General features: G+C 46.6%; 1 protein-coding gene across 3 annotated transcripts; it reads right to left on the bottom strand.

The window, feature by feature from the left end:
* Positions 1 to 835: 835 nt before the first annotated feature.
* Positions 836 to 26,096, bottom strand: LOC122398760 (netrin receptor UNC5C-like). Of its 3 annotated transcripts, none has more exons than XM_043398926.1 (12): positions 25,327 to 26,096; positions 16,638 to 16,842; positions 10,230 to 10,646; positions 9,261 to 9,542; positions 8,791 to 8,958; positions 7,775 to 7,822; positions 7,312 to 7,476; positions 7,049 to 7,090; positions 4,359 to 4,496; positions 3,408 to 3,908; positions 2,274 to 3,231; positions 836 to 1,877 (listed from the first exon to the last, which is right to left on the bottom strand). In XM_043398926.1, the coding sequence occupies exons 2-12, from the start codon at positions 16,717 to 16,719 to the stop codon at positions 1,706 to 1,708; spliced, it is 2,973 nt and encodes a 990-aa protein (XP_043254861.1). In that variant the 5' UTR covers positions 16,720 to 16,842; positions 25,327 to 26,096; the 3' UTR covers positions 836 to 1,705. The 3 variants fall into 3 exon arrangements, with proteins under 3 accessions (XP_043254861.1, XP_043254870.1, XP_043254878.1); XM_043398935.1 differs by having other exon boundaries at positions 25,673 to 26,096; XM_043398943.1 differs by lacking the exon at positions 7,775 to 7,822.

The raw sequence follows: 26,096 nt of genomic DNA, 5'->3' as shown, positions 1-26,096 counted from the left end.
CTCTCGGATAAGGTGAGAATAGGAACGGAAGGCTGTAGGCGTGACTGGTATCGACATTTTGAAATTGCAACGTTCAGCGGCGTTCATTGTCACCCCGTCTCATCCCTGCGTTCCAGAGCGTTCTGTTACACACCAACCTGCTGGCAGCTGGCAAGAAAAATTCAGGAATAGTTTTCTCTAACCCCTCTCAGACCGTTCCAAGTAAAGACACGGGGGATAGAAAACGTTTCATCTTTGTCGAACGAGTCGTGGAATTCGAGTCCGTGGCTGTCGCTGGAACCAATAGATGGCTGAAATAGGGAGGAGACGAGACAGCCTTTTGCTGGAAATTATCGGTGATACGTCGATAAAATGCATCTGCAAAGCATCAAGAGTTCATTGTATATATGTATCTCGCGTGAAAGATCGCGATGGACGGTGTACGGTTCTGATCGATCCCGGAGAATAGCTTTTCAGCCGTAAATTGTTCAGTAAAATTGTACTTTTTTACTTACATTTCGGTGGAGTTGCTCCTATGAAACGACTTCGCTTGTGCCCTAAAGATTAAAGACTATTAAAGAAGAACGTGCAAGAAAGACACACCACGAGTTTTCTCGTTGTTATTTCTTCGTTTACTGATCTTACAGCGATTAGAGTAAAGCTTAAAGTTAAACGGTCTGTTTCGTTTACACAATATAAATAACATAAATACATGTCACCGAATAATCATTAAACAAAGTGTATAGATGTTTTCTTCGAAAAACGTAAACAAAGAAGAAGAAGAGTTCAAGAGAGAAAGGGATCGACGGAAAGGGAGAAACGATTGTTCGAGGTATACAAGAATATTTTATTCGTCGAAAGTAACAAATATACAGTTCTTCCAAATAAACTTGCATCGATTGAAATCATCAGATTTGTCGTAATCGAGATCGTTCTACGCGATCGAACATCCGCGCGCGATCGTTCGTCCTTCTTTCTCCTCGTATAAAATGGTTGTATATCGACGCGGCGTGTATTGTCGACGTGCACGAAAGAAATCACGGCATATTCAATAAACTGTGAATAGAAAGATCAACGGAAACCGAGAGTGAGAATTTTGGCACGATCATCCCCCAAGAAACTATTTACCACTCGCACGCGTGCTCGTACGTTGGCGTAACAAATTTGTAAAATGTGTTCCATTACCTTTTGCTTTTTTTTCTTTTTCACATCGTGCTGGATCGATGTAGATCTTTCATTTTTCCTCGTTTCTTATTCGATGTCTTCTACCTACCTAACTACCTACCTACCTACCTATCTATCTATCTATCTATTTATATTTATATATAAACATCCGTCTAAATGGATATATCCATTTTCTCACGTGTCTTTAGTACGTATGTACATATATGTATATCCATCTAAATGCACAGTTCTAGTTACTTCGTTCATGATTATTACGTACGATTCTTTTACAGATCCGAGTTCACGGTAAAAATATTTCGCCTTATTACAAAGAGATCTATGTACAAAAAAACGCGCGAATCGCGTACAATTAAGGCAGTGTTTCGATGAGTTCGTTGAGATGATCGGCACGCACGAGATCGAGGAATTTCGTGTTGGCCGTTCAACGGCCGGTAACTCGCTTATTCACCGATCGCCCCGTCGAGAGTAGCGAACCACACGCGAATCGTTTATTTTCACTCACCACCGGATACGTCGCGAAACTCTGACAGATCGCGACAGTTCAAAGCCACGGGCCGAGTTGGGCTTCCAAGATGGTCGCTGCGTCTGTTCTGCCCATCACTCGAAGATGGTTCAACAGATCCGTGACGGCCGTGGGTTCGTGATGCTTCGCCTCCCACAAGTCCAGAATGTGCTCGGTCGGACTAGACTTTGTTGCAAAGTAGTTGATGTACCTATAACGTAACACCCAGAGACGCGTGTTTTCTTTCGATCAAATACCACGGGACGTGTCGTTATACGAACGAGGACCAGATATAGTAGAGTTACTATGTTGGATATTATATAGAAAACTAGTTTATTTCGAGTCGGAATGTACGTATGTTTCTTTTTTTGTTTTGGTCCACTCTGTCTCTAACTACACGCGTGTTAAGACCGCCATTAGTCGAGTATTATTAGCCAAGTGTGTCGATATTGTATTCGAAATATAGACAATTATTTGTGGCATAGATCCGTGTGCACTAAATAATCCAACATACTACCACCGATACGACTGCCGATCTTTGGTTTCTCCGTTGAATATTACGTACGAGAGAGATTGAATCGCATGCTTTTACAACGATATAGCTAACCTGTCAACCTGAAGCCTCTGCGCCAGCATTCTCCAGTCGTTGCCCAGGGCGTTCGGTGGATCCAGGCACTGGCAAAGTTGCTTCCTCAGGGACCTGGTAAACCGAAACGGTCTCAAGGTAGTGGAGTCCGTGGTCGCGTTATTAGCATGTCCGCTGCTGACCACGGTCACTTCTCTGAGCGGCCTGGTAACGCTTCCGGAGGAAATCAATTGCTTCGCGCCGTCGTAGACGATCCTGAACACTTGCCTCGTGTCCGAGTTCCCCTGCGATACTTGGAGCTTGTAACTTCTGGTCGTGGTAGGTCCGAAGGCAGCGTCCAGCCCAAAGGTCACGTGTTTCGTGTTCTCCTGGCAGTTCCACGCGTCTCTGAACAAGATCTCCTGTCGCTCCGTCGGCGATTTACTCTGCCACTCGTTACCGACCTCTTCCAAGCTGACGCACAACGATTCCCCGTTGTCTTGGAAGAGCAACGTTCGCGGCTTGTCCAGCAGATAGCCCCTGATCTGCGATTCTCGATCGACGATCGCCTTCATCGCCGCCTTCGTGTCCTCGACCGCGTACACTCGGACGCAACACTGACCGGTTTGGCTCGCGAACAACGCCAGCCGTAGTCTCTTCGTGGCGATCGAGTTCTCGCAGCTTTGCCCGGCCAAAACGTAGCCCCGCAATTGTTCGGTCACGATGAACGCTTCCGCGTGGTCGAGCTGCGTGAACAGCGGCGTGTTTATCGTCTCGTTGCCCAGGGTCAACACCCTGGTCCACGTGATCGATTGATGGTCCTTCGAGGAGGCGATCGCCGTGCCGTCCTCGATGCTCAATCCGTCGCACGCCCAGACGCTCAATTCCCACGTGGCCAGGTGCAGTATCGCGCAATGCTCGAATTGCAGGATCACAGGCTTGTTGAAGGTCGCCGACGAGGGCCCGCACGTTACCACCGCGGATAATTGCGTGATACCATCTGTAGGGGAAACAAGCGACCGTGCACGTGTAATATCGCGGGAAATAAATACTCGAGAACCTTCTTCTCTATACTACTGAATTTCTTCAAAGACTCGAAAATCTCGTAAAATCGAATTTAAAACGACAACGCTTAAGTCGACGTAACGAGCGGATAATAATTAACGCGTCGCTTACCGGGCAATCGAGGCCTGAAGCGATCTTCGTTGAGCACCGCCAGGTAGAGTTCCTCCCTGAGTGGCTTCTTCGGCACGGCTCCCTCGGGCACCGACATCGATATCCCGGCGTCCGGAAGCACCAATAGCGCGCCACGCGTGTTTACCGCCGCCCCGGCCACGTTTCCGGTTTCCAACTTTGGCAATCTGACGCTCTCCGAGGCGACGTTGTACGTGGAGTCGGAGGACGGGTAGGAGCTGGTGACGCTGTTCTCGCAGTCGGAATGGATTTGCTTGTCGCTGCAGGACTCCTGGGTCGATGTGCTAGGCGTGGGTGACATTGGCGAGGGTTGCGGCCCGATCGAGAGATGCGGCACGTCGTAATGATGCTCCGAGAGGGATCTCGACATCGACAGCTTCGGGTCGAATGGATACTCGTAGCAAGCCGGCACGCTAGTTGCTGTTACATCCGGCTGTAAACTCAGCTTCTTGTCCTGGTCCGGGAAGAACTCTGGCTGGAATTCTGAAACGCACACGGCTCCTGGGTATCTCTGCGCGATGCGGGAACACGCCGCTGCGACACTATTTCGACCTTTGGAACAACGAGCTTCGCCACTTTCATTTTCTATTAGCGAAAAAAGCTACAGCGTCGTTCGCGTCCTATGGATCGAGCACAGGTACACAAAACAGTTTGAATGTCTTTTGATAAGAGCACTGTGACGAACCACAGATAGAATTTGTTAAAGATACTACTTCTTTTATTCTTATGAAAGTAGCGAACATGTAGCGTCGAATAAATTTCGAAATACACAGTATCGTGTTCATGATATGGTATTTGGCGCACGAAGGACCGAGAACAACAGCAAAACAGACGCGTAATCTCGTTGAGAAACGTCTTTATCGTGCATGTGATTGTGTGTTTCTCAGCGAACGTCACCCTTCGCTCCTTGGTTTGTTTCTTTGAAAGGCTTACCGTTACGGGCCATGGAGTAAAGGGAATGGTCTCGACCTTTGCGCCTTAGAAGCTTCGCTAAGAAAAACGCCAGTCCGCCGATTACTACGCAGGCGACGGTCAAACCTACGTAGAGAGCCACGTCCATCTGGCGGTTCGCTGTGAACATCAAACGAGACGTTTTTTCTCTTACCAAGGTTTCGAATCAGCGAACGTTTCACGGACAGTGAGCGAAACGCGAAAGAAAGATTCACGGGCGCTAATTCGAAACTTTATTACGACGTCGCGACGCGTTGAACCGGTTGCTGAAAAATAATCGGCTGGTACAGGATTAGAGTAAGCCAACAGGCGTTAATTCCTCGTTGCAAGGAGCGCTTCGTGATACGATCTCGCGGCCCGTTTAAGACGTACCGTGCGAATGGCGTCGGTAATTTTCGCGTGTCCGCGAAGCGTGCTCCGTGCTGGACGACGATCAACCACTCGCTCATGAATAATTTACGCGGCAACTTTTATTTACTTTTTACGCTCCTCGGACGCGTTCCCGGAGGGTGAGGCACTCGATGCCTCTCTCTTTCGACGGTGGGCGTTTTTAAACGCTTCCCTCGCGGCGCTAAATATTACGAGCGTCGTAGGAAACTTTTAAGGTTCCTCGCCATTTACACCGACGACAAACTTGTTCCCTCTGGGTTTATCGTCCCGCAGTATTGCGTTATTTCGCGCAGCGGTAAACATTATGATCGTCATTATCGCGGCCATTGACACGTCGTAATACACAAGATTGTACGAAAAAATTGATAAAGGGGAGGTAGAGTTGCAATCGATTAAACTATACAAGCGATAAAGAAATTCGAATTTGAGCATGGTAAACTTTGAACATTCGGACGGATCTGTTAAAAAGCTTTTTTTCATATGTCTCGGTCGACGTGACCAAGTTTCTCCCAACTTAAAATGCGCGCACTACCGGGAAAGATTTTCAAGAAATACCACAACGGACCACGGCTGACGTTCCTAAGCTTCTTCCAATTTTAGAATGTCAAAGCCATTCTCGGCTGTAACCCCGGTACGTGACTTTCAAAGACCGGCTTTCCTTCGCAGGATCATGTGTGTCTGCTTGGCAGCACGCTTGTTCCAGAGACACGTGCTTCGAACATCAATATACGCGGCGTCGAAAACGCATACGAGATTCGAAAGGGGAAGAGAGATTCCCTAAAACGTAATAGTTCCACGTCGTTACCCCGGGAGTGAAAAAAGGCGGCAGTATATATGCAAATTGTTCGCCAACTTGACCGTAGGCGAGGCAGCTTGAAAAACGACACCGGTCCCTCAAGATTTATTATTTTTGCTTATTTTTACAAGCCCGCTCCTAATGTATCCAAACTCTCTGATTAATTCCTGCTTTTTTTGTTATTCCGTATCGACAGATTCTGCAATCATTTTTACCCTTTCACCTTTACGGAGACATATTTTTCCATACTGTAGCGTGCGTTTTCAGGACACGTTATTATTCGCAACTCTTGGCTCGCGTCTTATAGCAGCCGTGGCGAAAATTGAACATGCTCCGGAATTGAAGGGATAATTCCTGGACATCCATTCCGCCACCTAGCGATCCACGTAGAATTTCGAAGCTTCGTCAACGGATAATGGCACTTTATTTGCATGCACGATCAATTTCCCCGTTGCACGACCCCGAGGGGCGTAACGACTACCGATTACATAATTTTCTTCGATATTAAAGCCACTCCCTTCCCCGTACACCATCACCATCCTTCGGAAACCCCCCTTCGACTAGGACCGTATCGCGTGCAACTTTGATGTGGCACGGTCGATAGAAACCGTCCACCTCCAGGGGGGTATCTGGATCTATACGGAGCAGTGGGCCGCCCTTGACTACCGGCTCCCACCTCGATTGTTACGATTGTTTGGATCGCGATCAGAACCCGGAGTCCTCGGCCCTCGGCCCTCGCGGAGCGTCAATAATTAACCGATCGCGTAATTAAATGTAAATAGTCGAGGGGGGCTTTCCAAGTTGCCCGTTGACGCGGAAAACTTGATCGACAAACATACTCGAGCGCAACTGCCTCGCGACGGAGAGAAAAACCAACTCATCTCTCTAAGCTTTGTTTGCAAGCGGATCCCGCGCGCGGAATTATCCGCCTAATTTACCAAATTTTTCTAGTTATAATCGTAAAAAGAGCACGCGAATAATAAACGTTTTTTGAACGATGGATGAGAGATCTCTCTGGTTCCACGATGATCGCGATCAAGAGCGACTCGTAGGCGCGTTTAATGTAGCCGTGATCGACGGATTGTATATCGTTGGTCAAGCAACGCTCAAAGCTGGCATAAATCGCGAGATATTCTATTTACTCGCGCGAAGCGAGCGATGTGAACGGCGGCATCGGATCGCAAACCGCGCCGAACGGGGAATATAAACGGCATTCGGCTGACCGTGAATAATCCATCGAAGAATGTCGCGCGACGAGTTAGGGGCATTTTCTTGGCGACTGGTCGAGCTCCGTGCCTCCTACTCGCGCAGTATTCTTTCGATTTCGCACGCGTCGCTGTAACACCGGAACGAGGCTAAGAGTACGGAGACCGACGTATATATTACGGATCGCCGCTTCTCTAATCGTCAAGGGAATATTTCTCTTTTGAAAAAACATATCAAAGATAGAAAAGTCTTTTAATGAACATTGTTTCTGGACACTTACCTTCCTCGGTCAAATGCGTGCCACCCATTTTTGTACCGACACCTAGAAGAAAGAACGATAGAATGACAGAGACAATCTACGATACAAAATGAATTATTTCTGAATTTATGAAAATTAAATCTCTCGGGTTAATTTCTCCGGATCGAAGGGTTGATGATTTTCAAAGGTTTACGCACATTTCTCTAGTAAAAAAGGAACGCGTCTCGGCAGACAGACATCGACTAAATCGCGACAGGGAAAGAATAGAGCTGTTCGTGACTTACTGTTGCACATCCCGCCCGTGCAATTCGCCACGCTGATGTCCCTACCCTGACACGATCGGCCACCATGGCTAGGTGGTGGCTCGTCGCACGATCTTCTTCTGGTATGCGTGCAGTCGTTCCCACATACCGACCACGCCGACCATCTGGACCATCCTCCGTCCACCACTATTTGGAAAAGAACAGATCGAATACTATTTAGTCTCGCAGAGTCGTTTAAACGACCGGTAAAACGAGTCTGTAACATGTCCGTATCCCTGTCAAGTCTTCCTTAAAAGCCACATACGTATGCATATACGTGAATTCGTTGGGTTACGAGCATTGACATTTTCTTGCTCCGTGACACGCAAAAAATGAACCATGTGGTGACCCTCGATCGTCTCGTCACGCAATACACAGAAATGGTTCATTTCTCTACACCTATTTTCAGTTTCGTTTTTAAATAGACGCATAAGCAACCGCTTACCTAAACTGTTGCTGAACTCCTCCAACGCGCCAGCTGTTCCGGAGTAAGCTTTAAAGACAGAAAAGACGTAGGTGCGTTATCGAAAGCGGACGAATGGTTATTTGGTGATAGGAACAGAGTGCGTACAGAAAAGCGTGGCACGTTTCGTTAGCGCGTATTAACCTCTTGTCGCGTGAGTTGCATTTACCATAGTTGCTTATGTTGCAAACACATTGTACGTGTCATCATAAATTATTCAACCGTAATTATCGTGCGATGTAATAGAAATAGATTTTGTCAGACGTTTCTCCGTAACAAGACTGCGGAACGTTGACACTTGCAACCAATTAGAGCAGCGACGGTATATAGGTAAGATAAAAATGTCACGCGTCGCAGCAGACAAGGGGTTAATATTTAAAGTGTCGCTGCAGAACCTCGATTCTTGGTGGACGTTGCCCTCGACGGTTGTTTCAATACACTCCGCACGACTCTCGACAGGGATGCGACGCAGGTGTCTTTCCGAATGTCGCAAACGTTTTCGAAAGGTGAATACAATTTAAGAAAGCCAACGGTGCGCGAGGATGGAGGTAAACACAAAGAGCGAGTGAGAGAGGTAGAGAGAGAAAGGACGACAGACAGACAGTCGGACAGACAGACAGACAGACAGACAGAGGTGGGGTGGAACATGGAATGCAACGGATAGGCGACCGTGAGAGGAAAAAGTCGTAAATCAAACGAGAGAGTGTCCTCTCTCCAGCATCGGTAATATTGGTTTGTCGTGGCAAGACCTGCTTGACTGTCTTCTCCGCTACACACGGCTCGAGATCGAACGAAGGCCCAACGATCGGTCTATCCTGCTTGTTTGCTCGCTGGACGTAGGTAGAACGTTGTCGGGGAATAGACGACACCGCTAAGAAGCGGCGGAACGAGCAAGAAACCTCTACCCGCGGAACTGAATGGCGCATTGACGTTCACGAAGCGCGTGGTGCTTCCTTGTAAATCGAATTTCGTTAAAGTAACGCGCTCGAGAGACTCACCAGGACAAGCTGTGTTGCAGTCCATCTTCTGCTGGGATGGCCCGAGACAGGGTTGACCCCCGTTCATCGGCGAGGGGTTCGTGCACGTTCTCGTCCTCTTTTGACCCCCTTTCGCGCATCTCGAGTAACACTCCGACCAGGCTGACCAGGAGGACCACCCACCGTTCACTGCAACGGAATCAACCAGGACGATGCTTTGATTCAACGATAGTTTCGGTCCATTCAAAGAATCGATCGTAAAGTTTATTTTCTTATAAACTTTCCATTCTTTCCTCAATTATTTTATAACAAGTGTAATAAAATAAATAAACATAGATAGTATATAAAACTGATCGAACAACGTGAATTAATTTTTAATCGCGTGCTACGCTGCGCGTTGATATAAGTAGATGCGTACGTTGTATCAGCCAAAGAGGGGAAAGTTATGCTAAAAAGTACATATGTGGGTTGTATCGAAAGAAAGGACTTACCATAAACCGTCAAGCTGACAGGCTCGCTCAATCTCTTGGCGGCGATGTTCTCCGCGACGCAAGTGTAATTCGCTTGATGGCTCAGTTTCGCCTGACCCACGAGAAGGTGGCCCTCGCTCGATACTAAAAGCGTGTCCGATTCGGTGTCGACAGGGACGTTATTTCTCAGCCAGTACACTCTCGGCGATGGCACTCCCTCGGGAGGGAGACACCTGAGTTCGGTGCTCTGGCCCGCCTCGACCGATACAGAGTACGGCGGGGACTCAAACTGCTTCTTCAAGTCTAGGTAAATGGAATTTAGAATGATCGAACAGACACGGTATCGGCGAAACGAAGAATCGCCGTGGAAAAGTTTTATGAAAGGGGGAATAGATGTCAATATTCATATACAAGTGTTTACAGTGGCAACGGCTCGATTCCGTTTCGTTGCCGAAGAGAATGTTGGCCATTTTTCATTGCTGTTTCGTGAATGAGATATTCGTTTCAATGGCGAGTATGTAGTTACGTAAGCCCGACAATAATGGACAAACGGTCCTTTCCTAAATTGATTCTCTTAGAAAGTCCGGTCGTCATTGTGTTGCCTTGCCTTGCATCAAGGGTCGGAATTAAATAATGACCTCGCTTAGTAGAATCAAGATAATTACGAGGGGGCGTGGACGGAGTAAGACGAAACTCGTAGCTGTCTTGGCAAGCAGGCACACAACCATCCGAGGCAAAATATTTCTGCAACGACATTGTTAACATTTATCGCTTAGCGAGGTGTTCGGTTCGTGCTAAAATTTTAACTTGCTTCCGAGTTTATATGTATTTGTGCGACGTTTACGTATGTTTCCGACATATCGTGGTTAAACTCGAATCGTTAAAACCCTATCGTCCGATTATTCAGTACGTTACGTCTCTTTAACTTTAACCGTGCACGTATATATAAAAACTGACATCGATCCGGCAGATTTGTTATAAATTGCTTACAGGCAACGTCGACGGTGGCCGGTTGACTTTTGATTTGCCCGGATCCTGACCATGCAAAACACTCGCACTTGAACTTGTCCCTTCCAAAGTACTCCTCGATGTGATCTCTGGTTACGTTCAGTTCGCAGTCGACTATCCTGGTCCCGGTGTGGGGATCCACAAAGTCCTGTTGCTGGGACTCGACTGCCCTTATGTCGTTGCAACGGAAATAGATCTGCAACGCGTGAGCGGCCTTGCAGTGCAACGTAGCTGGTTTGCTTTTAACCACGAAGGAATCGACTGGCTCGGTGAGAAAGACCGGCAGATGACCGCCTGATTCGGAGATCAATTCGGTATCGGTGGCTATCGTGGCCGAAGGTACGTCATCGTCTTCCTCCAAGAGGTAGGAATCATCGTCCTCCGCGGCATCCTCGCCGTCTGAAACAAGACTATCGGGCTTAAATAGCGAACACGACTGTACGAGGAACTGATAAGAACCATTGTGTCGGTTTCTCTTGCATTTAATCGCAGTATACGGGTCATAGTTCCGGTTTTTAGCGTAATTTATTCGTGACAAGAACTCCAACGAATTTCAATGGACGACAATGGAGTCGGAGGCTTGTTGGTTGTTTGGTAATTAACCGAAACGAACGAACGTCGTTGCTTATTATCGGCGCGCGATAAATGCAGAGAATTGGATTACGATCGTTATCGCGGCAGGAGGCAGTCGCAATCAGGCGGAATCGCGCGACGACGCGGCCAGTCAGTCATTTGAATTCTAAATACGAGTACAGCCGTAATCGTAATTTACGATCGAGTTATTAATTCGGGCCGGGCATTATTCACGGTGCGTCCCATCGAAATCGCGAAATCGCGAAAATTCTATATTTGCTTGTCAACAATGGCCTCCCGCACCCCTTGCCCCTTCCCCTCTTGTAAATCCTGACGCCGGCCCATTAATGCCGCCGTTTCGCAAGCCCGAAACTCCGCGTTCTGGCTACGAACAATCGCGCGGCGCACGCTGCAGTAATGAATTTTCGGATTTACGCGGCGCACCGGTGCACAAGTCCGATGCATTTCCCGCCAACGAGTGGTTAGACCTTTATCCCCGTGCGACATTTGGCCGAAGGCCACAATTTTCATCGCGATAATCGCTACCGCTCTATATCCTTCTCGTCTCGAACCAATTTTCAAATAACATAATAATAAAAAAAGGGTGCAACGCGTCGCGATTAAAATCGGGCTTCCAACAGCCTAGAAAGATATTCCAAATGCATTTGGATGTTTCGGTAACTAAAATCCAAAACCGCCAAGCAACATCGCGCGATCGACAGACGTCACAACCACCCACCGACCATCTCGCTGCTTTTTATCGTTCTCGTTTCTCGCTATTTTTCACATTGTCCAGGAGCGAGGAAAAAATTTCCCTCGCGCGGGGAAAAAAATGTCAGAATTTATATCCGATGCTGGCAGATACGCTCCGATATATCCTGCTCGGCGAGATAGGAATTGGGCAACGGGCAAATGAGAAGCGTCGGTAGACGAATGGGGGGGGATAGAAAAAATTTGGTAACGTGACGTACCCGTGGCGAATCGAGGTGCGACTAAAAGAGAATTTTCATCGGTTTCCGATAATGGGTCTCGATCGGCTGTCCGACGGGGTGTGCTAGAATCGCGGCAGCCAGTTTTTACCCGCATGCGAATCAGTTCGTACGAAAATTCTCGTTAGCCACTTTCGATGCTCGACCGCGAGCCATATCGCTGATTGGACCGATAACGTTCTCATAATCATCACGAATTCATAATTTTTCGATCTATCTTACGCGCCTAGTCGCCTAATCAAACAAGTTGACTCTCGTAGAGGACCGGGAAGAACGCTCTGGTTAGACGCTTGTTTAGTAAAATTTTACTCAAAAAGGTAGAGTCGTGACAACCCTTTTTGGAACTGATCAAATTTATACGAAACGTTCCAAGATGACAATTGCTACATACATCAGAGTCAAGATTAAAGTACTTAAGATCATCAATATCGTCTCTCGTATTAAATTATCCTTGATACTCGTTTTCGAGGAAACTGCATTCTATAATACGTTTTCTGTGTCACCTTTGTTCTCAGATTTACGCTTGTAATCTTGGATCTATGATCGATTACAGTTTCGAAACTGCAGCCTTTGTAAACCCCTGTTTACATCGCGCGGCGGTAATTGCTACCAGCAAATATCCTTGCCACGGCGAGCAGCGAGCTAAACAGGGAAAAAAAGGAATCCCGAGAGCGAAAGGGCAGGGTAGGGGTGGCGGGCGAACTTAATTGTGCAACGTCACGCGACACGCGAGACCAGCCCGGGATCGTAGGAAAAAAGCAGGCTCATCGGTTTCCGATAATTTGGCCCGGAACGGTGTATCCGGATCTTCCGATGGCGCGGTGCTCGAATCAGCCGCCACGGATCTACGCGAAGCCTCTCGTTAGCCCAACGTAGCTAGATACGTACAGTAGTTAGTCGCATATCCTCTGGATACGCTGGCTGGTTAAGTTTGTTACGCGTGTAGGTACTTGCACGTATCCACCCATACAAGTATCGCGTACACGCTGCTCGTTTGTGTGCACACGCTTCGCGAGAAGCATCGCGTTGCTACCGTATGGTACTGTTGACCACGTATTACGCCGCGCCGGTCAGAGTCACAAGCACAATCATGTACAGTTTCAGCGTATATCTACGGCCGGGAGACCACACATCGCGACGTCTCTTAATTAACAAGGATACCTGCAACACCGATGTTCTTACTCGATCTGCGAGTAAGCGGGTACCATACCGTAGGAACTGACGCACGAGACACAGGACCGATAATTTGGTAAAAGAAATCGATGCCCGGCACACGTTTAGGCTAAAAGAATCCAACGGTTCGAAAAACGGGGAAAAAGAAAGGGTTGATATAAAAAGCAGCGCGCACGGAGTAGAAAACGAAGGGCGATGATGCGTATTACACGAGTCGATTATAGGATGGCAGCGAGGCTCGCGTTAAGGCGTGTAATTAACCGAGTAACAACAGAATCAGATACGACTGGTTGGTCGGTCGGTTGCGTGCGCGCCTCCCGCAGTGCCTTCTTTCACCCGTTATCGATAACGATGCCCTCGAGAATTGGCGTCTCGCCGATTCACTGTTGCCCATTGTGCATCCAGTTGTCGTCGAACTGGAACTAAATTTCACGTCGCAGCTTTTGCGAATTCATCGTCCCGTTCGCGAGACACAAAGGTACATAGATCCCCGTGTACCGCTTTACATTGGAATTGCGAGTCTCGAAGATTCGAATTCTTCGACGCGGCAAGATCAAACGCGGGAAAACGCGGGTTTTTTTTTACCGCGTAATTGGAGATTTTCAAAAAATTTTCGTGCTAATCACCACGTCGGACATCGATTGCAATTCGATCGATCGATTCTTCGCGATATTTATCTTTTACTCGGCCATAGACTTTCCCGAGGTTCTCCAAGATTTCAACAATAATCACGCTTGCACAACTGCCGGGGCCTTCTCTCTGCGCACCACTCTCTCGTTTGATTTACGATAATTAAAGCTGACCCGACCTTTCGCCGCGGCAACGAAAAGAATGGCAGTCCAGAAAGGTTTGCAGAAAGAGAAAGAGAGAAAGATCGGCTCGACCGCGTGGTCGGGCACTGTGCCGATGAGAGACTACGAGAGATTAAAGAGTTTTTCTCCCTCCTCCCGCTTGGTGGCTGCTGTCAGCTATTTTTTTCGTTTCTTTTCCATTGGACTCTGGCCGCTCTCTTCAACCCTCTGTCTCTTGGTGGCTGTCGGCTCGAGAACGGGCCCCGTTCTACCGTGGAACCAACCGGGTAATTGCTCGCTCGACCGAATCCACCAACTAGCGTCCAACGCTGCTTGCATTTTTGCTCGAGGCGATTTCACGAGATCCACCGACTTCCCACTACCTCCGAGTTTCAGCCTGGCCACGCTCTCGAAGCTATCGCGAACGTTGATCGCGATTTACTTATGATTGTTATCGAGGAGCAGACGAGGTGCTCATCGGTACCCGCTGAGGATGAGTAATAGGTTCTCACGAGACGCGGTAAATTCAACCAGAGTACCGTTATTCCGTCTACCGACTTTACACCAAATAACAACACCTAATTCGAAACTAAGAACGGGAAAATCGTCTCGATCGAAGCATCCATGTAATTAAAGATTGCTTCTCGCTTTCGACGCGTTGCCAAATACCTACTTATTCACGAAGCCTTCGTATTTTCTCCGATCGTAATTCTTTCGAGTCGGTGTAACTGCGAGCGAAAGCTGCCGGCAGGCTTGCCGCGGGAGGGAAAGGTAAAAGAAAACAGACGAAGGGAGGGGATTGCTCGGAGGCGCCTCGAGGATCAAGGTACGCACTTGTATACTTTTCAACGAGCTGTTTTAATTACAACGCAATTGCGATATACGTATTCTTGGACACCTACGAAACTGTTACAAAACCTGTTGGAAATGAAATTTCTCCATCACGACGTCTACGAATAAAATTAAGTAACTCTTAACACTTGGCAGAAGCGAAATGATTGCTAAACTATGTTCATTCATTCATCTCCTCGCTAATGGTTATTTTCAAATTCCTAGAGAAGCATTGTATATGTATTTAATCTAAATCAGTTGCTGATTTTCTGTAATTTATAATTTTCTATCGATAAGTGTATTCAGATAATCTTAATGTAGGTATATATCCTAACTGTATTACGCATTTATATGCGTTGCTAATAATCCTGTAGAGGGTTACACAGCATTCAATAAAAAAAAAAAAAAATTCTTAACACTTATCGTCGGTAATACGGTACTCTTGAATCGAACGGATAGTTATTTGCTCCCTGCATCGTCCATCCGTCGAATTAACTTTGAAGTAAATCGCAACCGCGTTAACGAATTTTTTTATTATTTCCGAGTGTTCTGCTTGGGAGAACATAGGATAAACTTGACGTTGGTTCGAGTCGTTTCGTAAGCGAGCGTGAAAAATGTAGCGTGGCGCCAAGTAGAAACGGTGGCGACACCGCCGCGACCAAAACGTGAGAACGACGAACCGGTGAACACAACACGACCTTCTCCGGGCTCGTTAATTATTAACGCGGCTAATATTTTTCGCGGCGCGGCGCGGCGGCCAGTCAAGCCGGCAAAGTTATGACGCGATATCTCGTCGCGATAAATCGTCGTGGTAATTATTCACGCTCGTATACGTGCGTTTCTACGCACGCGGACTACGTTCGCCTCATTGCTATCCGCGGCAAGAGAAAACCGTCGCACAGTCGATCGTCTTGGACGCCTCGTGATCCGTGCATTGTCATTCGTTTATGTCCGTGACACGTATTGTATACGAGTTGTTCGACGAAAGATTTTAGGGACCCATCGACTCTCCGCATAGTCTTTAACGCTTTTCAAGGGACATCGATAACAATTTTTTCCATTAGACGGCTTTACTCACGTCGCGATTACGAGGAACCCCCGGTGAATCCGTCGAGGGCGGTGATTAGTTGGCCACGTGGTTAGACGAGAGAGCAGCGAACGAAGAAAGCAGAGAAGGGTTCTACCTCGCGCTGGGAGCGTAAGGTCGCTTTAAAACTAGCTCCAGGGGAGCGTAATCCATCATCGAAAACGGCTGGTGTAACGTAACCGGCCGGTTATGCCCACCACTAATCAGCAACGCTGACTTGCCGTATAATTAGATCTGCCTGGCCCCTCTGCTTCTCCTTTCCCTTTTCGCGGAGCGAGCTCGCGTCTAGACCGGTGCAGTACAAACACGACCTTCCTTTCTTAACGCGGGAATCGCAAAAAGTATGTCGCGACGCTGCTAATCGCGGGTGTATCCTTCGATCATCGAACTCCGCGGTCGATTCTAACGATCCTCGATAAGGGTACCGAATCATTCTCAACTGCATATTAATAATCAAAGATAAATCTGCAGTCTAAAAACAGAACAGACTATCGTACGAACGTAATTGACGTAATTTTTCTTTCTTACGTTCTTTATTTTAGAGTGATATTTAAAGAAATATTGTCTTAAACGTGTGTGCTACATTTTTACGCTATTTCACGATTTTAACCGGTTGCAGAATGCCTAACACGTTCCATAGATAATTACAGTTGTCTGAAAGAAGGAAGAGAAGAGTCGAAGCAATTTCGTCTTCCAGTTATCTTTTTATACAAAAGCATTCGTATCGCATTGTTTCCACGTCGAAGGAACAACGGCTGCGGTTTCGATCCGAGCGATATTCGTGAATGTCGGAAGCGTGATTGCTAATCGACGGAGTCCAGGTCGAGCAGCGTGTCGAGTACTCGTTAAAAGCCCGAGTTAAATTACGATCGTCCCGCCTTTAGTTTTTCCCTCCTGATTGCGTTCTCCCACGGAGTTTTAGACAGTCGTACCAACTACTACTCACCTTCGCCGGATGTGAAAGGGCGCACCAGGCCCGGCAGCAGCACGCAGAACAACAGAAACAGAGAACACGATTTTGGCCTCATCGCGTACGTGTCGCGCGGGTCATTCGTTCATTTTACGTAGACGGAAACGCAACAATACTTGAGAATTTCCCCACTGGTTACTGCACCTTTACCGAACGGTCTTCCAACGATGGTGGATTACATCTGCAACGCGAAAAAAAAGAATTTTTAATTTGTGATTCTTCGGTACACCCAATCTAGATTCGAATACATTAGAAAAATTAGAAAAATTAGAAAAATTCAGTTTTAAGTTTCATTCGATCGGATGTAAATATACAATGTACGTGCATATGTATTTCTTAGCGTTCCTTACATAGTTTTGCGTTTGTCGTTAGAACCTGAAAGAAACAAAATTGAACAATTTTCGATCCAACGATGAAAACTACGTTCGTTATTTGAGCATTCCAAGAAGATTGCGTTTCCATCGAAAATAACAACCAACACAGCCAGATATGTATATTAGAAGAAGAATGAAAAGTTGCCGGTGGCACGCGACGAGGTCGAAGAACGTTGATGCCGCGCCGCGCGATTTTAACGTCGAGGCTTCGTTGTTTCCACCGGAATACGTAAAAGACGGTTAGAAGAGGCGAGAGTGCCACTTAGGTACCGGCTGGCAAGGCCAACCCTTGCCTTTAAATATTCTAGCGGCACCCCGCGCACTTTCCCGCACGCGAAATTTCCGCGCGGCGCGCACCGTCCGCGTCCCCCGAATTCAACCAACGACGCTTCGATCCCGCTGTAATTCTCCCCTTTTGCTCGTTCGTTTGTTCTCTCCAACTCGGATCTCCCCGTTGCTCGTAGCTAATTTTGATCGATAACCGACCACGCTAATAATTAACGACGATTCGTCTACAGGAGACACGGTTCTACCTGATTGCCGATCGTTAGATGCTTAGAACGCGTCAGCCTGCAATAGTTATATTAATACGTCCACGTTGGTAGTACGGTTGCGTGAAATACTATATGTATATGGAAAAATTAAATAATACGCAATATGTAGAAATTAATGCAGCGATGATCCCAGCCTATGATACACGAATCGAACAAAATTATATAAAAGTTAAAAGTTTGAAATTTAAGAGCATCGGAATTCGTATGATAGCACGTCGTCGTTTAAAGAATGAAATCTGAATCCTTTTTGTTTGTTGTTCGCGTTGAACGTAATCCGTGAGCGAGCAGACGTATCATAGCTACGCGTTTTCGCGATCAAAGGTGTCGTTCGGCTCGAGGACGCGGAAAGTCGGTGAAACCACGGGAACAAACACACAGTGGAGACAGTAGACAGGGGTAAAGGTAGACGAGGATTCGGAACAAGGAGGCTCCCCGAGATTCATGACGCGGAATAATCCACGGGGCGAGGAGAGCTCGAGGAGCTCGTGGAACGCGCATTATGCGAGCGTATCGGCGTCCCTACACAGATTTCCCATCGCGGGAGCTCCGTCTAATCCTTCAGGACGAGGACTCAATTTATAAACGTGCCCGGTATTACCACTCAAAGGCTTAAAACACTCGACGCCGACCGACGCGCGACGTCGCGTCGTGCCGTGGCGTGGCGCGCGGACGAACACATGGCATTTCACACTGCAATTGCTACGAATGGTTCGCACTCTGTTCCGCTCTCTCGCCCTCTCGACGGGATAAGCGCGAGAGAACTCGAGTGCTATTCACTGCCGTAGCCCCAGAAAAGCTCTTTCTTTTCACAGGACCTGTTCTGTCGGAGTTCTTCTTCGGCACTTGTACGAGCGGTGTGCAAGCTGTCCGCTCGTTTCGAGGCCGGGCTCTTCCTTTTGCCGCGCTGGAAGGGATGGACGAGTCCCGGGATTTCAGGCATCGAGGTGAACACGGCTGCGACTTAAAAGCGGTTTAAAAGCTTGGAAGGGCAGCGCGGGTATCGCGTGACAACAGGTAGGGGGAAATCAACGAGCCGAGCCTCATGAAGTGCATATAAAGCTACCGGTTTTGCCAGGCCAACGTTCCCTTCGATGTTTCTATTTCATGGGATAGATGGGTTGATTCGCGATCGACGCACGACGCATCTTTGTCGTAGATTCCAACATGCAAAACGCGACTATTTTCGAATCTTGTCATTGTAAGGATATGTATCAGGCATCCGGGCTGATTAACGCGTGTTCAATACTATAGAATCGTAAAGAAATATCCGATTAGCACGCCTGAAATTTGATTCAACTAAAGATTCTTGTGTCGCGACGTCTGTGAATTGAAAGTGTTAGGTAATCTCAGTGTTGATTTCTAACCGTAGAATCGGGGTTTAGTTCCATCGAACGGAGGATCCGACTTTGGAATCTCGGGTAGTGTATGGGAAATTGTCGATAGAAGGGTTGACCGCGGTACAGTCGAAGCTAGCGGTCGAACCCAGGTGGCGGGCACCCATGTACCGGTATAATCGCAAACATTCGCTACGCGAAGCAGCGACAGTCACCCAATATTTGAGTTTGGCAGATGATAGAAATCATCAGTTTTCTTCTTTCTTCTTGTAATGGCATTTTCGCTATTGTTTTCCAGTCTAGAAGCGAATCCTACGCGTAAAAATGATTCCAAGCCCGAAACGAAGTAGAAAGGATCGCGACCGCAAGGAACCCCTGAACGCGTCAGGTATGGAACAACCATATACATATACCAGTATGCACGGCATCTCCGCCCTTGGTTAAGACTATTTATTCTTCGGTTTCTCCACCCCCTTATCGTCAGTCACCGTTTCTCTGTTTTTTTTTTTCCTTTTTCTTCCTCTCCGACTGAACGTAATCCGAGAAGATTACCAAGCGAAATAAACATGTCAACCCCGTTCCCGCGTGCACAGGAAAGAAGGGATGTGGGTTTGCGGAGCGTCTTTATAGACCGTCCGTAGAATATTTCTTTTTCTTCCACGATCTATTCGTCCTCTTCTTCTGCTCACCTTCCACGTAGGTAGTCGTTCAGCAGATGAAGATCCTTCGAGATACAGGTCCTCCTGACTTTACTGACCATGGCCGTTACTTACCACTGCCAGATGCGACTACAAGTTCACACACACGCGATCGACCGTCCGCCCTGCCCTATCTTGTTACGATCTGGACACACAGATCTCGTAGATACCACCACGGAACCTTCTATACGAACGAACGATCTATCCGGCCAGGTGACATTTTCCTTTTTCTTTCGTTTCTCCTAATAAACATGCAGGCTATGTATTCCGTTATAAGACATTCATCGCGAAGAAACAAATCGAAGATGCGGTGTAAAACACATTCTTGCAACGACCTGATTTCGCTCTATTCCTTTTATGAAATTACTCATCCTGCTTACTGTTTCTTTTTACGATACCTTTTTCCTACATGTACGTTTCTTGTTTGCTACCAGAGACTTTACAAACAAGTGGATGGGATAGGTACATGGTTTCACGCGATCATGTTTTAGCATTAAAATAATTCTGTCTCTAGAGATTTATAAACTCTACCATCGATCGATTTTCTACAATGTAAACGGTCGCAAGGATCAAACAGTCAAAGGATCCTTTACACGTTTGCTTTAAGGCCTTTTTTCACGATGAAAAGCGAGTACAAAGAATTACATAAAAATAATCCCTAAGAGAAGCAATTTTAACCCCTAAACGGTAGCTTGGGCTCGTTTTAAAATCGCGATCGACGTATTCTCGTCGGGGATCAAAAGAATCTCGCTTTACGGAAACTCGTTCGAAAATCGCGAAACGAAAGAAACGGGTACGACCGCGCGGAAGAAATTGAAAACACACCTTGGAGATTTCTTTGATCGTTTCGTTAGAAGAGGACACGGAGGGCAGCGTCGCGCGAATATGAGCGTCCGGACGCTGTAACTGAAAATACACCGTCGCGATCACGCGTGTGTTCGTCGCATTCGTGCTACGACGACATCAGGTTTTCCTGGACACGGAGAGGATCAAACGCGCCACCCACGCTCGATTTTCGCCACGGTGAAAGTTATTTGACGTTTTTGCATGAATATAAAATGCAACACGAGCATCCCGAGCCCCGGAGCCGGGCGTCGTGCCCTGCAAATATGTATCTGTCACCGTGTAAAGGAACACGCGTGAAAGTGAACGACATTTTCGTTTCGAGGTTGCTTCGTATCTCAACGTCACGGACATTGCTAAAAGAAACTTGCTCCTTCGATATCACGTTTATGCGTGAACAATGTCGGAACAAAGGTAAAACTAAGAGCAGTAAAAATTGAGAAAAATGGAATTTGTTTCCAGTAAAATTTACTTTTGTTGCTGTTACAAAGCAAAAACCTAGTGAAAGTATTGGAAAAATTAATTTACCAACTACGTATTTGGATTAATGCGTTATTTACTAGAAATTCTCTCTCTCTCTCTCTCTCTCTCTCTATCTATCATCGTATCCAACGGTCCCTTTCGTTCGATTTCTATCCATTATATTGGTCGTCCTGTGGCCCGGAAGCTGAGATCCGGCCAACGGAGAAGAAATTCTCGTTGATGGAGGGAGGGAGGGAGGGGCTGGCAGGATCTGTTGGTAGAAGCGTGAACATGGTTTTCGCGCGTGTTTCACGAGAGCAGGTAAAACACGCCGAGCCGTGAGAACGCAGATAGAGGGTTCGCGCGTGCCAGGTGGGCAGGGCTCTTCCTCGAGGGCGCAATGTTCTTTCCCGTCGAGTCGATCGTAACCGCGATACGAGCAGGAGGAGCGATCCTTGGCTCGAGATAGCGCGGTGCATCGACGAGTTTTTAATGGTCACGGAAAACGTTCAAAGTCTGAGGGAACGAGACGCGACACACTCATCGGCCTGGCTTACGTACTCCCATCACGCGCGTTGCATTTCCTGCCTCTTCGACTCGAAACATCTTTCTCTTCTGTGCGTGATATTCCATCTCGTTTTGATCCCTCGTGAACGCGTGTCGCGTGAAAGCGGAAGTGGAAAAGCAACGCCGAGGGGTCACGAAGCCTGTAAATAGCGGACACGATCGTCGCGTCGTGCCGGTTGCTTTTTTTACCACCACAGGATTAAGCAAAATGCGTTTAGATACACTTTTTCGTGGATATGGACTTTCGAATGGGAGGTTTGGAAACAAAGATCGTCAATTTTATCGATCGAATATTCTGTTTGTGGTTTTCTTAACATCTCGCGTCACTGTTGCGAAATTATCATCCGATTCTTCTGAACGAATACTAAAAGGATACGTCGACGACCGCAGATCGTTTACGTACATGTTTAATTCCAACATTACGTCCTTTCGAATACTGTTATAGTTGATTTTAGTGCTTGAAACTGCTCGTGTACTCGTTAGAAGTGAAAAATGTCGATACTTCGATATTCATTTGACTCGTTGTGACGATGAAAGATTTTCTATCGCGAAACGCTTCGAACGGTGGAATTTCGTAGGCTGATTCGAATCGTGCGTACTTTGTCGAGGCAAAGCGACTCGACGAGGCGACGCGGCGTTGAAAGAAAGAGCGGAAGTCGCGGGGTCTCGATGCGGCGAAAGCGGCCGCGAGAACTCTGTTGAAAAGCGAGGTAACGTCAACGGGGAGATTGAAAGAGGCGCGTGTCGCGCTCGCTGCGTTTGCAGAAACGAAACGACGCGCATGCCGTAGGCAGAAATAAGAGGATCTATTGGCGCGACGTACGTTCCGCTCGACTTGACTTTTTTATTTTTCCCGGCAGACAGGCTCGCCACGAGGGGGTCAGAGAGCGAGACGGGAGGCCTGGCCTCTCTCTATCGAGCGCCGTTTCGCGGAAATGATTACGTTGGTACGAGTGCGCGTAGGTCGTTTAGTCGTTAATAATATCTGTCAAAATGAAGCAGCAGGACCCTTCTCCATCGAGGCGGATCTTGTTTCGCGTAAATGTTTTCAAAGTGTTTACAACTTTTCCAAAGTGATACGAACGATGTCCCGAAGCAGCTATATACTGCAATCGTCTGGTTGCAAACAACTTATTCGAGTTGGCTAACAAATAACTCGAAAGCTGTTTGCGTAATATAAGTTAAGCATTCGATGTTATTAACATGATGTAACTGTTTACAAGAGCGTGTAATTGGGGGTCAGTCGTTTAATTTTCTGTTTCTTTTCTTATTTTAATAAACAATTACCAATAATTACCAATAATTGCGATAAATATCGTATTGGATGAGCAAAATATGTAAAAGCATGAGAAATGAATGAAATTCAAGTAGCTACATAGATACGTAATGATCTTGATGCGCAACTCGAAGCGGAACATTTTCGCGGACATCGTTCCCGTCGAATGAGACAAAGAGGTGATTATTGTGGCCGGGCATCGCGGCCGCGATTAATGCCTCCTATCAATGACGAGCCGGCGCGTAGCGCCGTTTATTAATTAATTGCATCGTTCGGACGAAATCGGAGGCAGATTATAGTAGCCGCGTCTCTCGCGATAGATTCTCGTTAATGGCCTGTATGATCTCAAGAACCGATCGTACGGTTAACAAAGCGTCGCAAACAACGATTCCCCAACGCCGCGAACGGTTAGCAATTTCACGATATCGATTTGTTCAATAAATCGCGCGCTATTTTATAATCTCTCGTTTCACTCGATCGAACACGACACAGGATTGTTATCGCGCGTACCTTTCTAGCGAGGAAAATTATTTTCAAACGTCGATTGAATCTCGTTCGATGAAATAGAAAAGAGAAATATTAAACTAACCACTGTAACTCTTTAACATACACTATACTCCATTGTTTTGATCGATATTCGTTCGCTTTTCATTCTTCGCGTACGATGTATGATGTGTTTACGAAAATTAGACGCATAAAAATGTATTTATCGGATGCCACGAATATACGGCAGCCGACTTCCGGCGAATTTGCTACCTTGGGATCGTATGATCGTAAAGTGGTCGTCCATATGGAGCGTCGAACGGAGATTTACAAACATTTGAAGCCACTTACTAGAATTGCGTATACAGGATCGAGTCGTTCGATACACGCCGTAATGGCGGCAGTAAGTTTTCAACGATTTACGCGAAATGTACGCACCGTGAACCGGAGGGGGCGCGAGCCACGAGTTTCATCGTAAATACACGAAATATGTATCGGGAGGGGTGGTTCGCTCTTCTATTTCTCCGTTCGCACGTTACGCTATTCGATATTTGAGCAGCTTACTCCAAAAGCATACCAATATTCCATCAAAATTTTCACCTAATTAATTTCCGACAGTGTAATCAGGAGTATTACGAAAGCGATGGAAATTATCCGCGACACGCGGGATTTGTTTTCGTGTTTTATAAAATCGATTTTTTATCGTGCAGTAGATACATAGTATATGTTCACATATTAACATGTTAACATATAGTATATGTTCGAATACCGATATAAGACATTTCAAGAATTGATTTTTACGTACCAAAATAGAATGGAAATCAATAACAACGAAATGTTCAAATTATGAGAAAAGAAACAAAGACTTTCGTTCGTCGATATTTATTACAACAGATACTGAATACCCTATGTATAGAGTTGTTCCTTGTTACGAAACATCATTTTTCTCCAGCTTCAAGGCGCGAAGCGATTTCCACTACTCTTCATGTTTCTCTGCCGATAAAAGTTGGCTAAATGCCGAGAGAAAGAGAGAGAGAGAGGGAGAGAGAGAGAGAGTGTTCTTTGTCGCGCGACGCAACAATTTTTATCCTATAACAAACTTAAAATATTTAAATTTTTCATTGCAGCTTCGTGAGAAATGGCTCGACGAGGCTTCTCGATTTAAAACAAATCCAAACATGATCATATTCGAATTATCGTTAGCTACACGTGATACTATGTACTTACACATATTTTCGTATGCACGGTTGTGTTAGTATTCAATTTGTTCAGGAAAATCTCGCTAATTCATCGACGGTACGTTCTCAAAAATATAAAAGGTTTGCCTTTGCATTAAAATCGCTACATTACGCAAACGATATCGCTTTCAAATAACAGCTATCTATCACGATACGAATGAATGCGTTGCTCTTGTTCGATCTCACACGTTCTCGGTGGATCCCATTCAGTTTACGCATGACTGATTCTCCGTTTGAAGTTTGCGAATCCTGTCCTGTTCCTCTCATTTTTATTACACAGATGTCGTTAATATTATTTGCTTGTTAACAGTTATATCCACCGTTCGATCTAATTGTATTTACCTTAGTACCTCTGGTATACCATATGTAATTTACTTTCTAGCCAAGCATTAAACTTAGGGATCACCGACCAAAATTGTTCTCATAAATCTAGTTCACTTGTACGTACACGAAAACGTGCATTATGTACGCTTACGCGATTCCCGATATGTACATGGAACACATTTATCGAAACATATCGCGAGTTCAAGGAGGATTCGAGCTAGGAAAATACCGTGACGATTCGTTTGTCAGTCGCAAATATCTCGATTTTATCGAGTCTCGCAGGGAGCAACAAGTAAATCGTTTCGTCCAACCGCACCGCCTCGCACTTTTGACATTATTATCAATATCAAAGCTGCTATTTTCAACCAGCAATTCGAATTTGCTAGCCGATACAAGAATCGGTTTATTTGTCGCGAGACTTTATTCGAATTTAGCAGTAACAACGGAACCGTTGTCGAGGGAAATCGAGCGTGATAGCATCGGTTGTAGAAACGATGCGATGGTATACGTACTGGGTGCCGCAGCATTTTTAAGTAGGTTCCAGGAGACAGTGGTGGCCCAGCGGGAGTTGGCCCGTCGTGATGTCTACCTCCCAATATCGTCGAACCTTTCCGAAACGCGCGTTCGATCGTCACCGAATCGAGAATACGAAACACGCGAGTAATTCGCCAAGTACACTCCGCGACTCGCTCGTTGCACTCCTTCATACCCGAATTTTGTCACGGTAAGCTCGAGCTCAGGCTTGAAATTCAGTCGATATTCGGATCGTTCGAAAGCTTGTTTACACAATGCGAGGTTTCGATCGAACGCGATAACTTTGGCGAGAAAACGCGGACACGATTTAAGTAGGAAACTCACTCGATAGCGGCTGACGAGTCTCGAAGCGGGTGTTGCTCTTTGAGAAATCCACTCGCACCGAGAGCCTCACTAACGTTCTCCAACGTGTCACTACCTTCGTTTATCCACTGGACCAGCACTTTAACCTCCACTGCACTGACACAGGTCTTATTATCCATGCAGTCCGCAAACAGCGTGATCGAACGTCATCGAACGATCCGTTGAACGTTGGCACGTCCAACGAAATAGATCGCGTTCAAGAACTCGCGATAATCTCCCACTGTTTTGCAAGGGTTGGTAGGGTCGGGCCAAGGAACGGAACGCGACTCGCGCGCTCTTTACCCGTGTATTTCATTTCACGAGGTAAAAAACGAGTTCTCGTGCACGCCGTGCGATACGGAACCACGTTATCACCTTCGACGAGCACATAACATCGAAAGCCCCA

The sequence above is a fragment of the Colletes gigas genome, unplaced genomic scaffold, assembly GCF_013123115.1.
Source record: "Colletes gigas isolate AHSC1104 unplaced genomic scaffold, ASM1312311v1 Colletes_gigas_Sc00002, whole genome shotgun sequence".
NCBI classification, from domain to species: domain Eukaryota; kingdom Metazoa; phylum Arthropoda; class Insecta; order Hymenoptera; family Colletidae; genus Colletes; species Colletes gigas.
The sequence above is the reverse complement of the archived record's forward strand: the minus strand, read 5'-3'. Positions and strand labels throughout refer to the sequence as shown.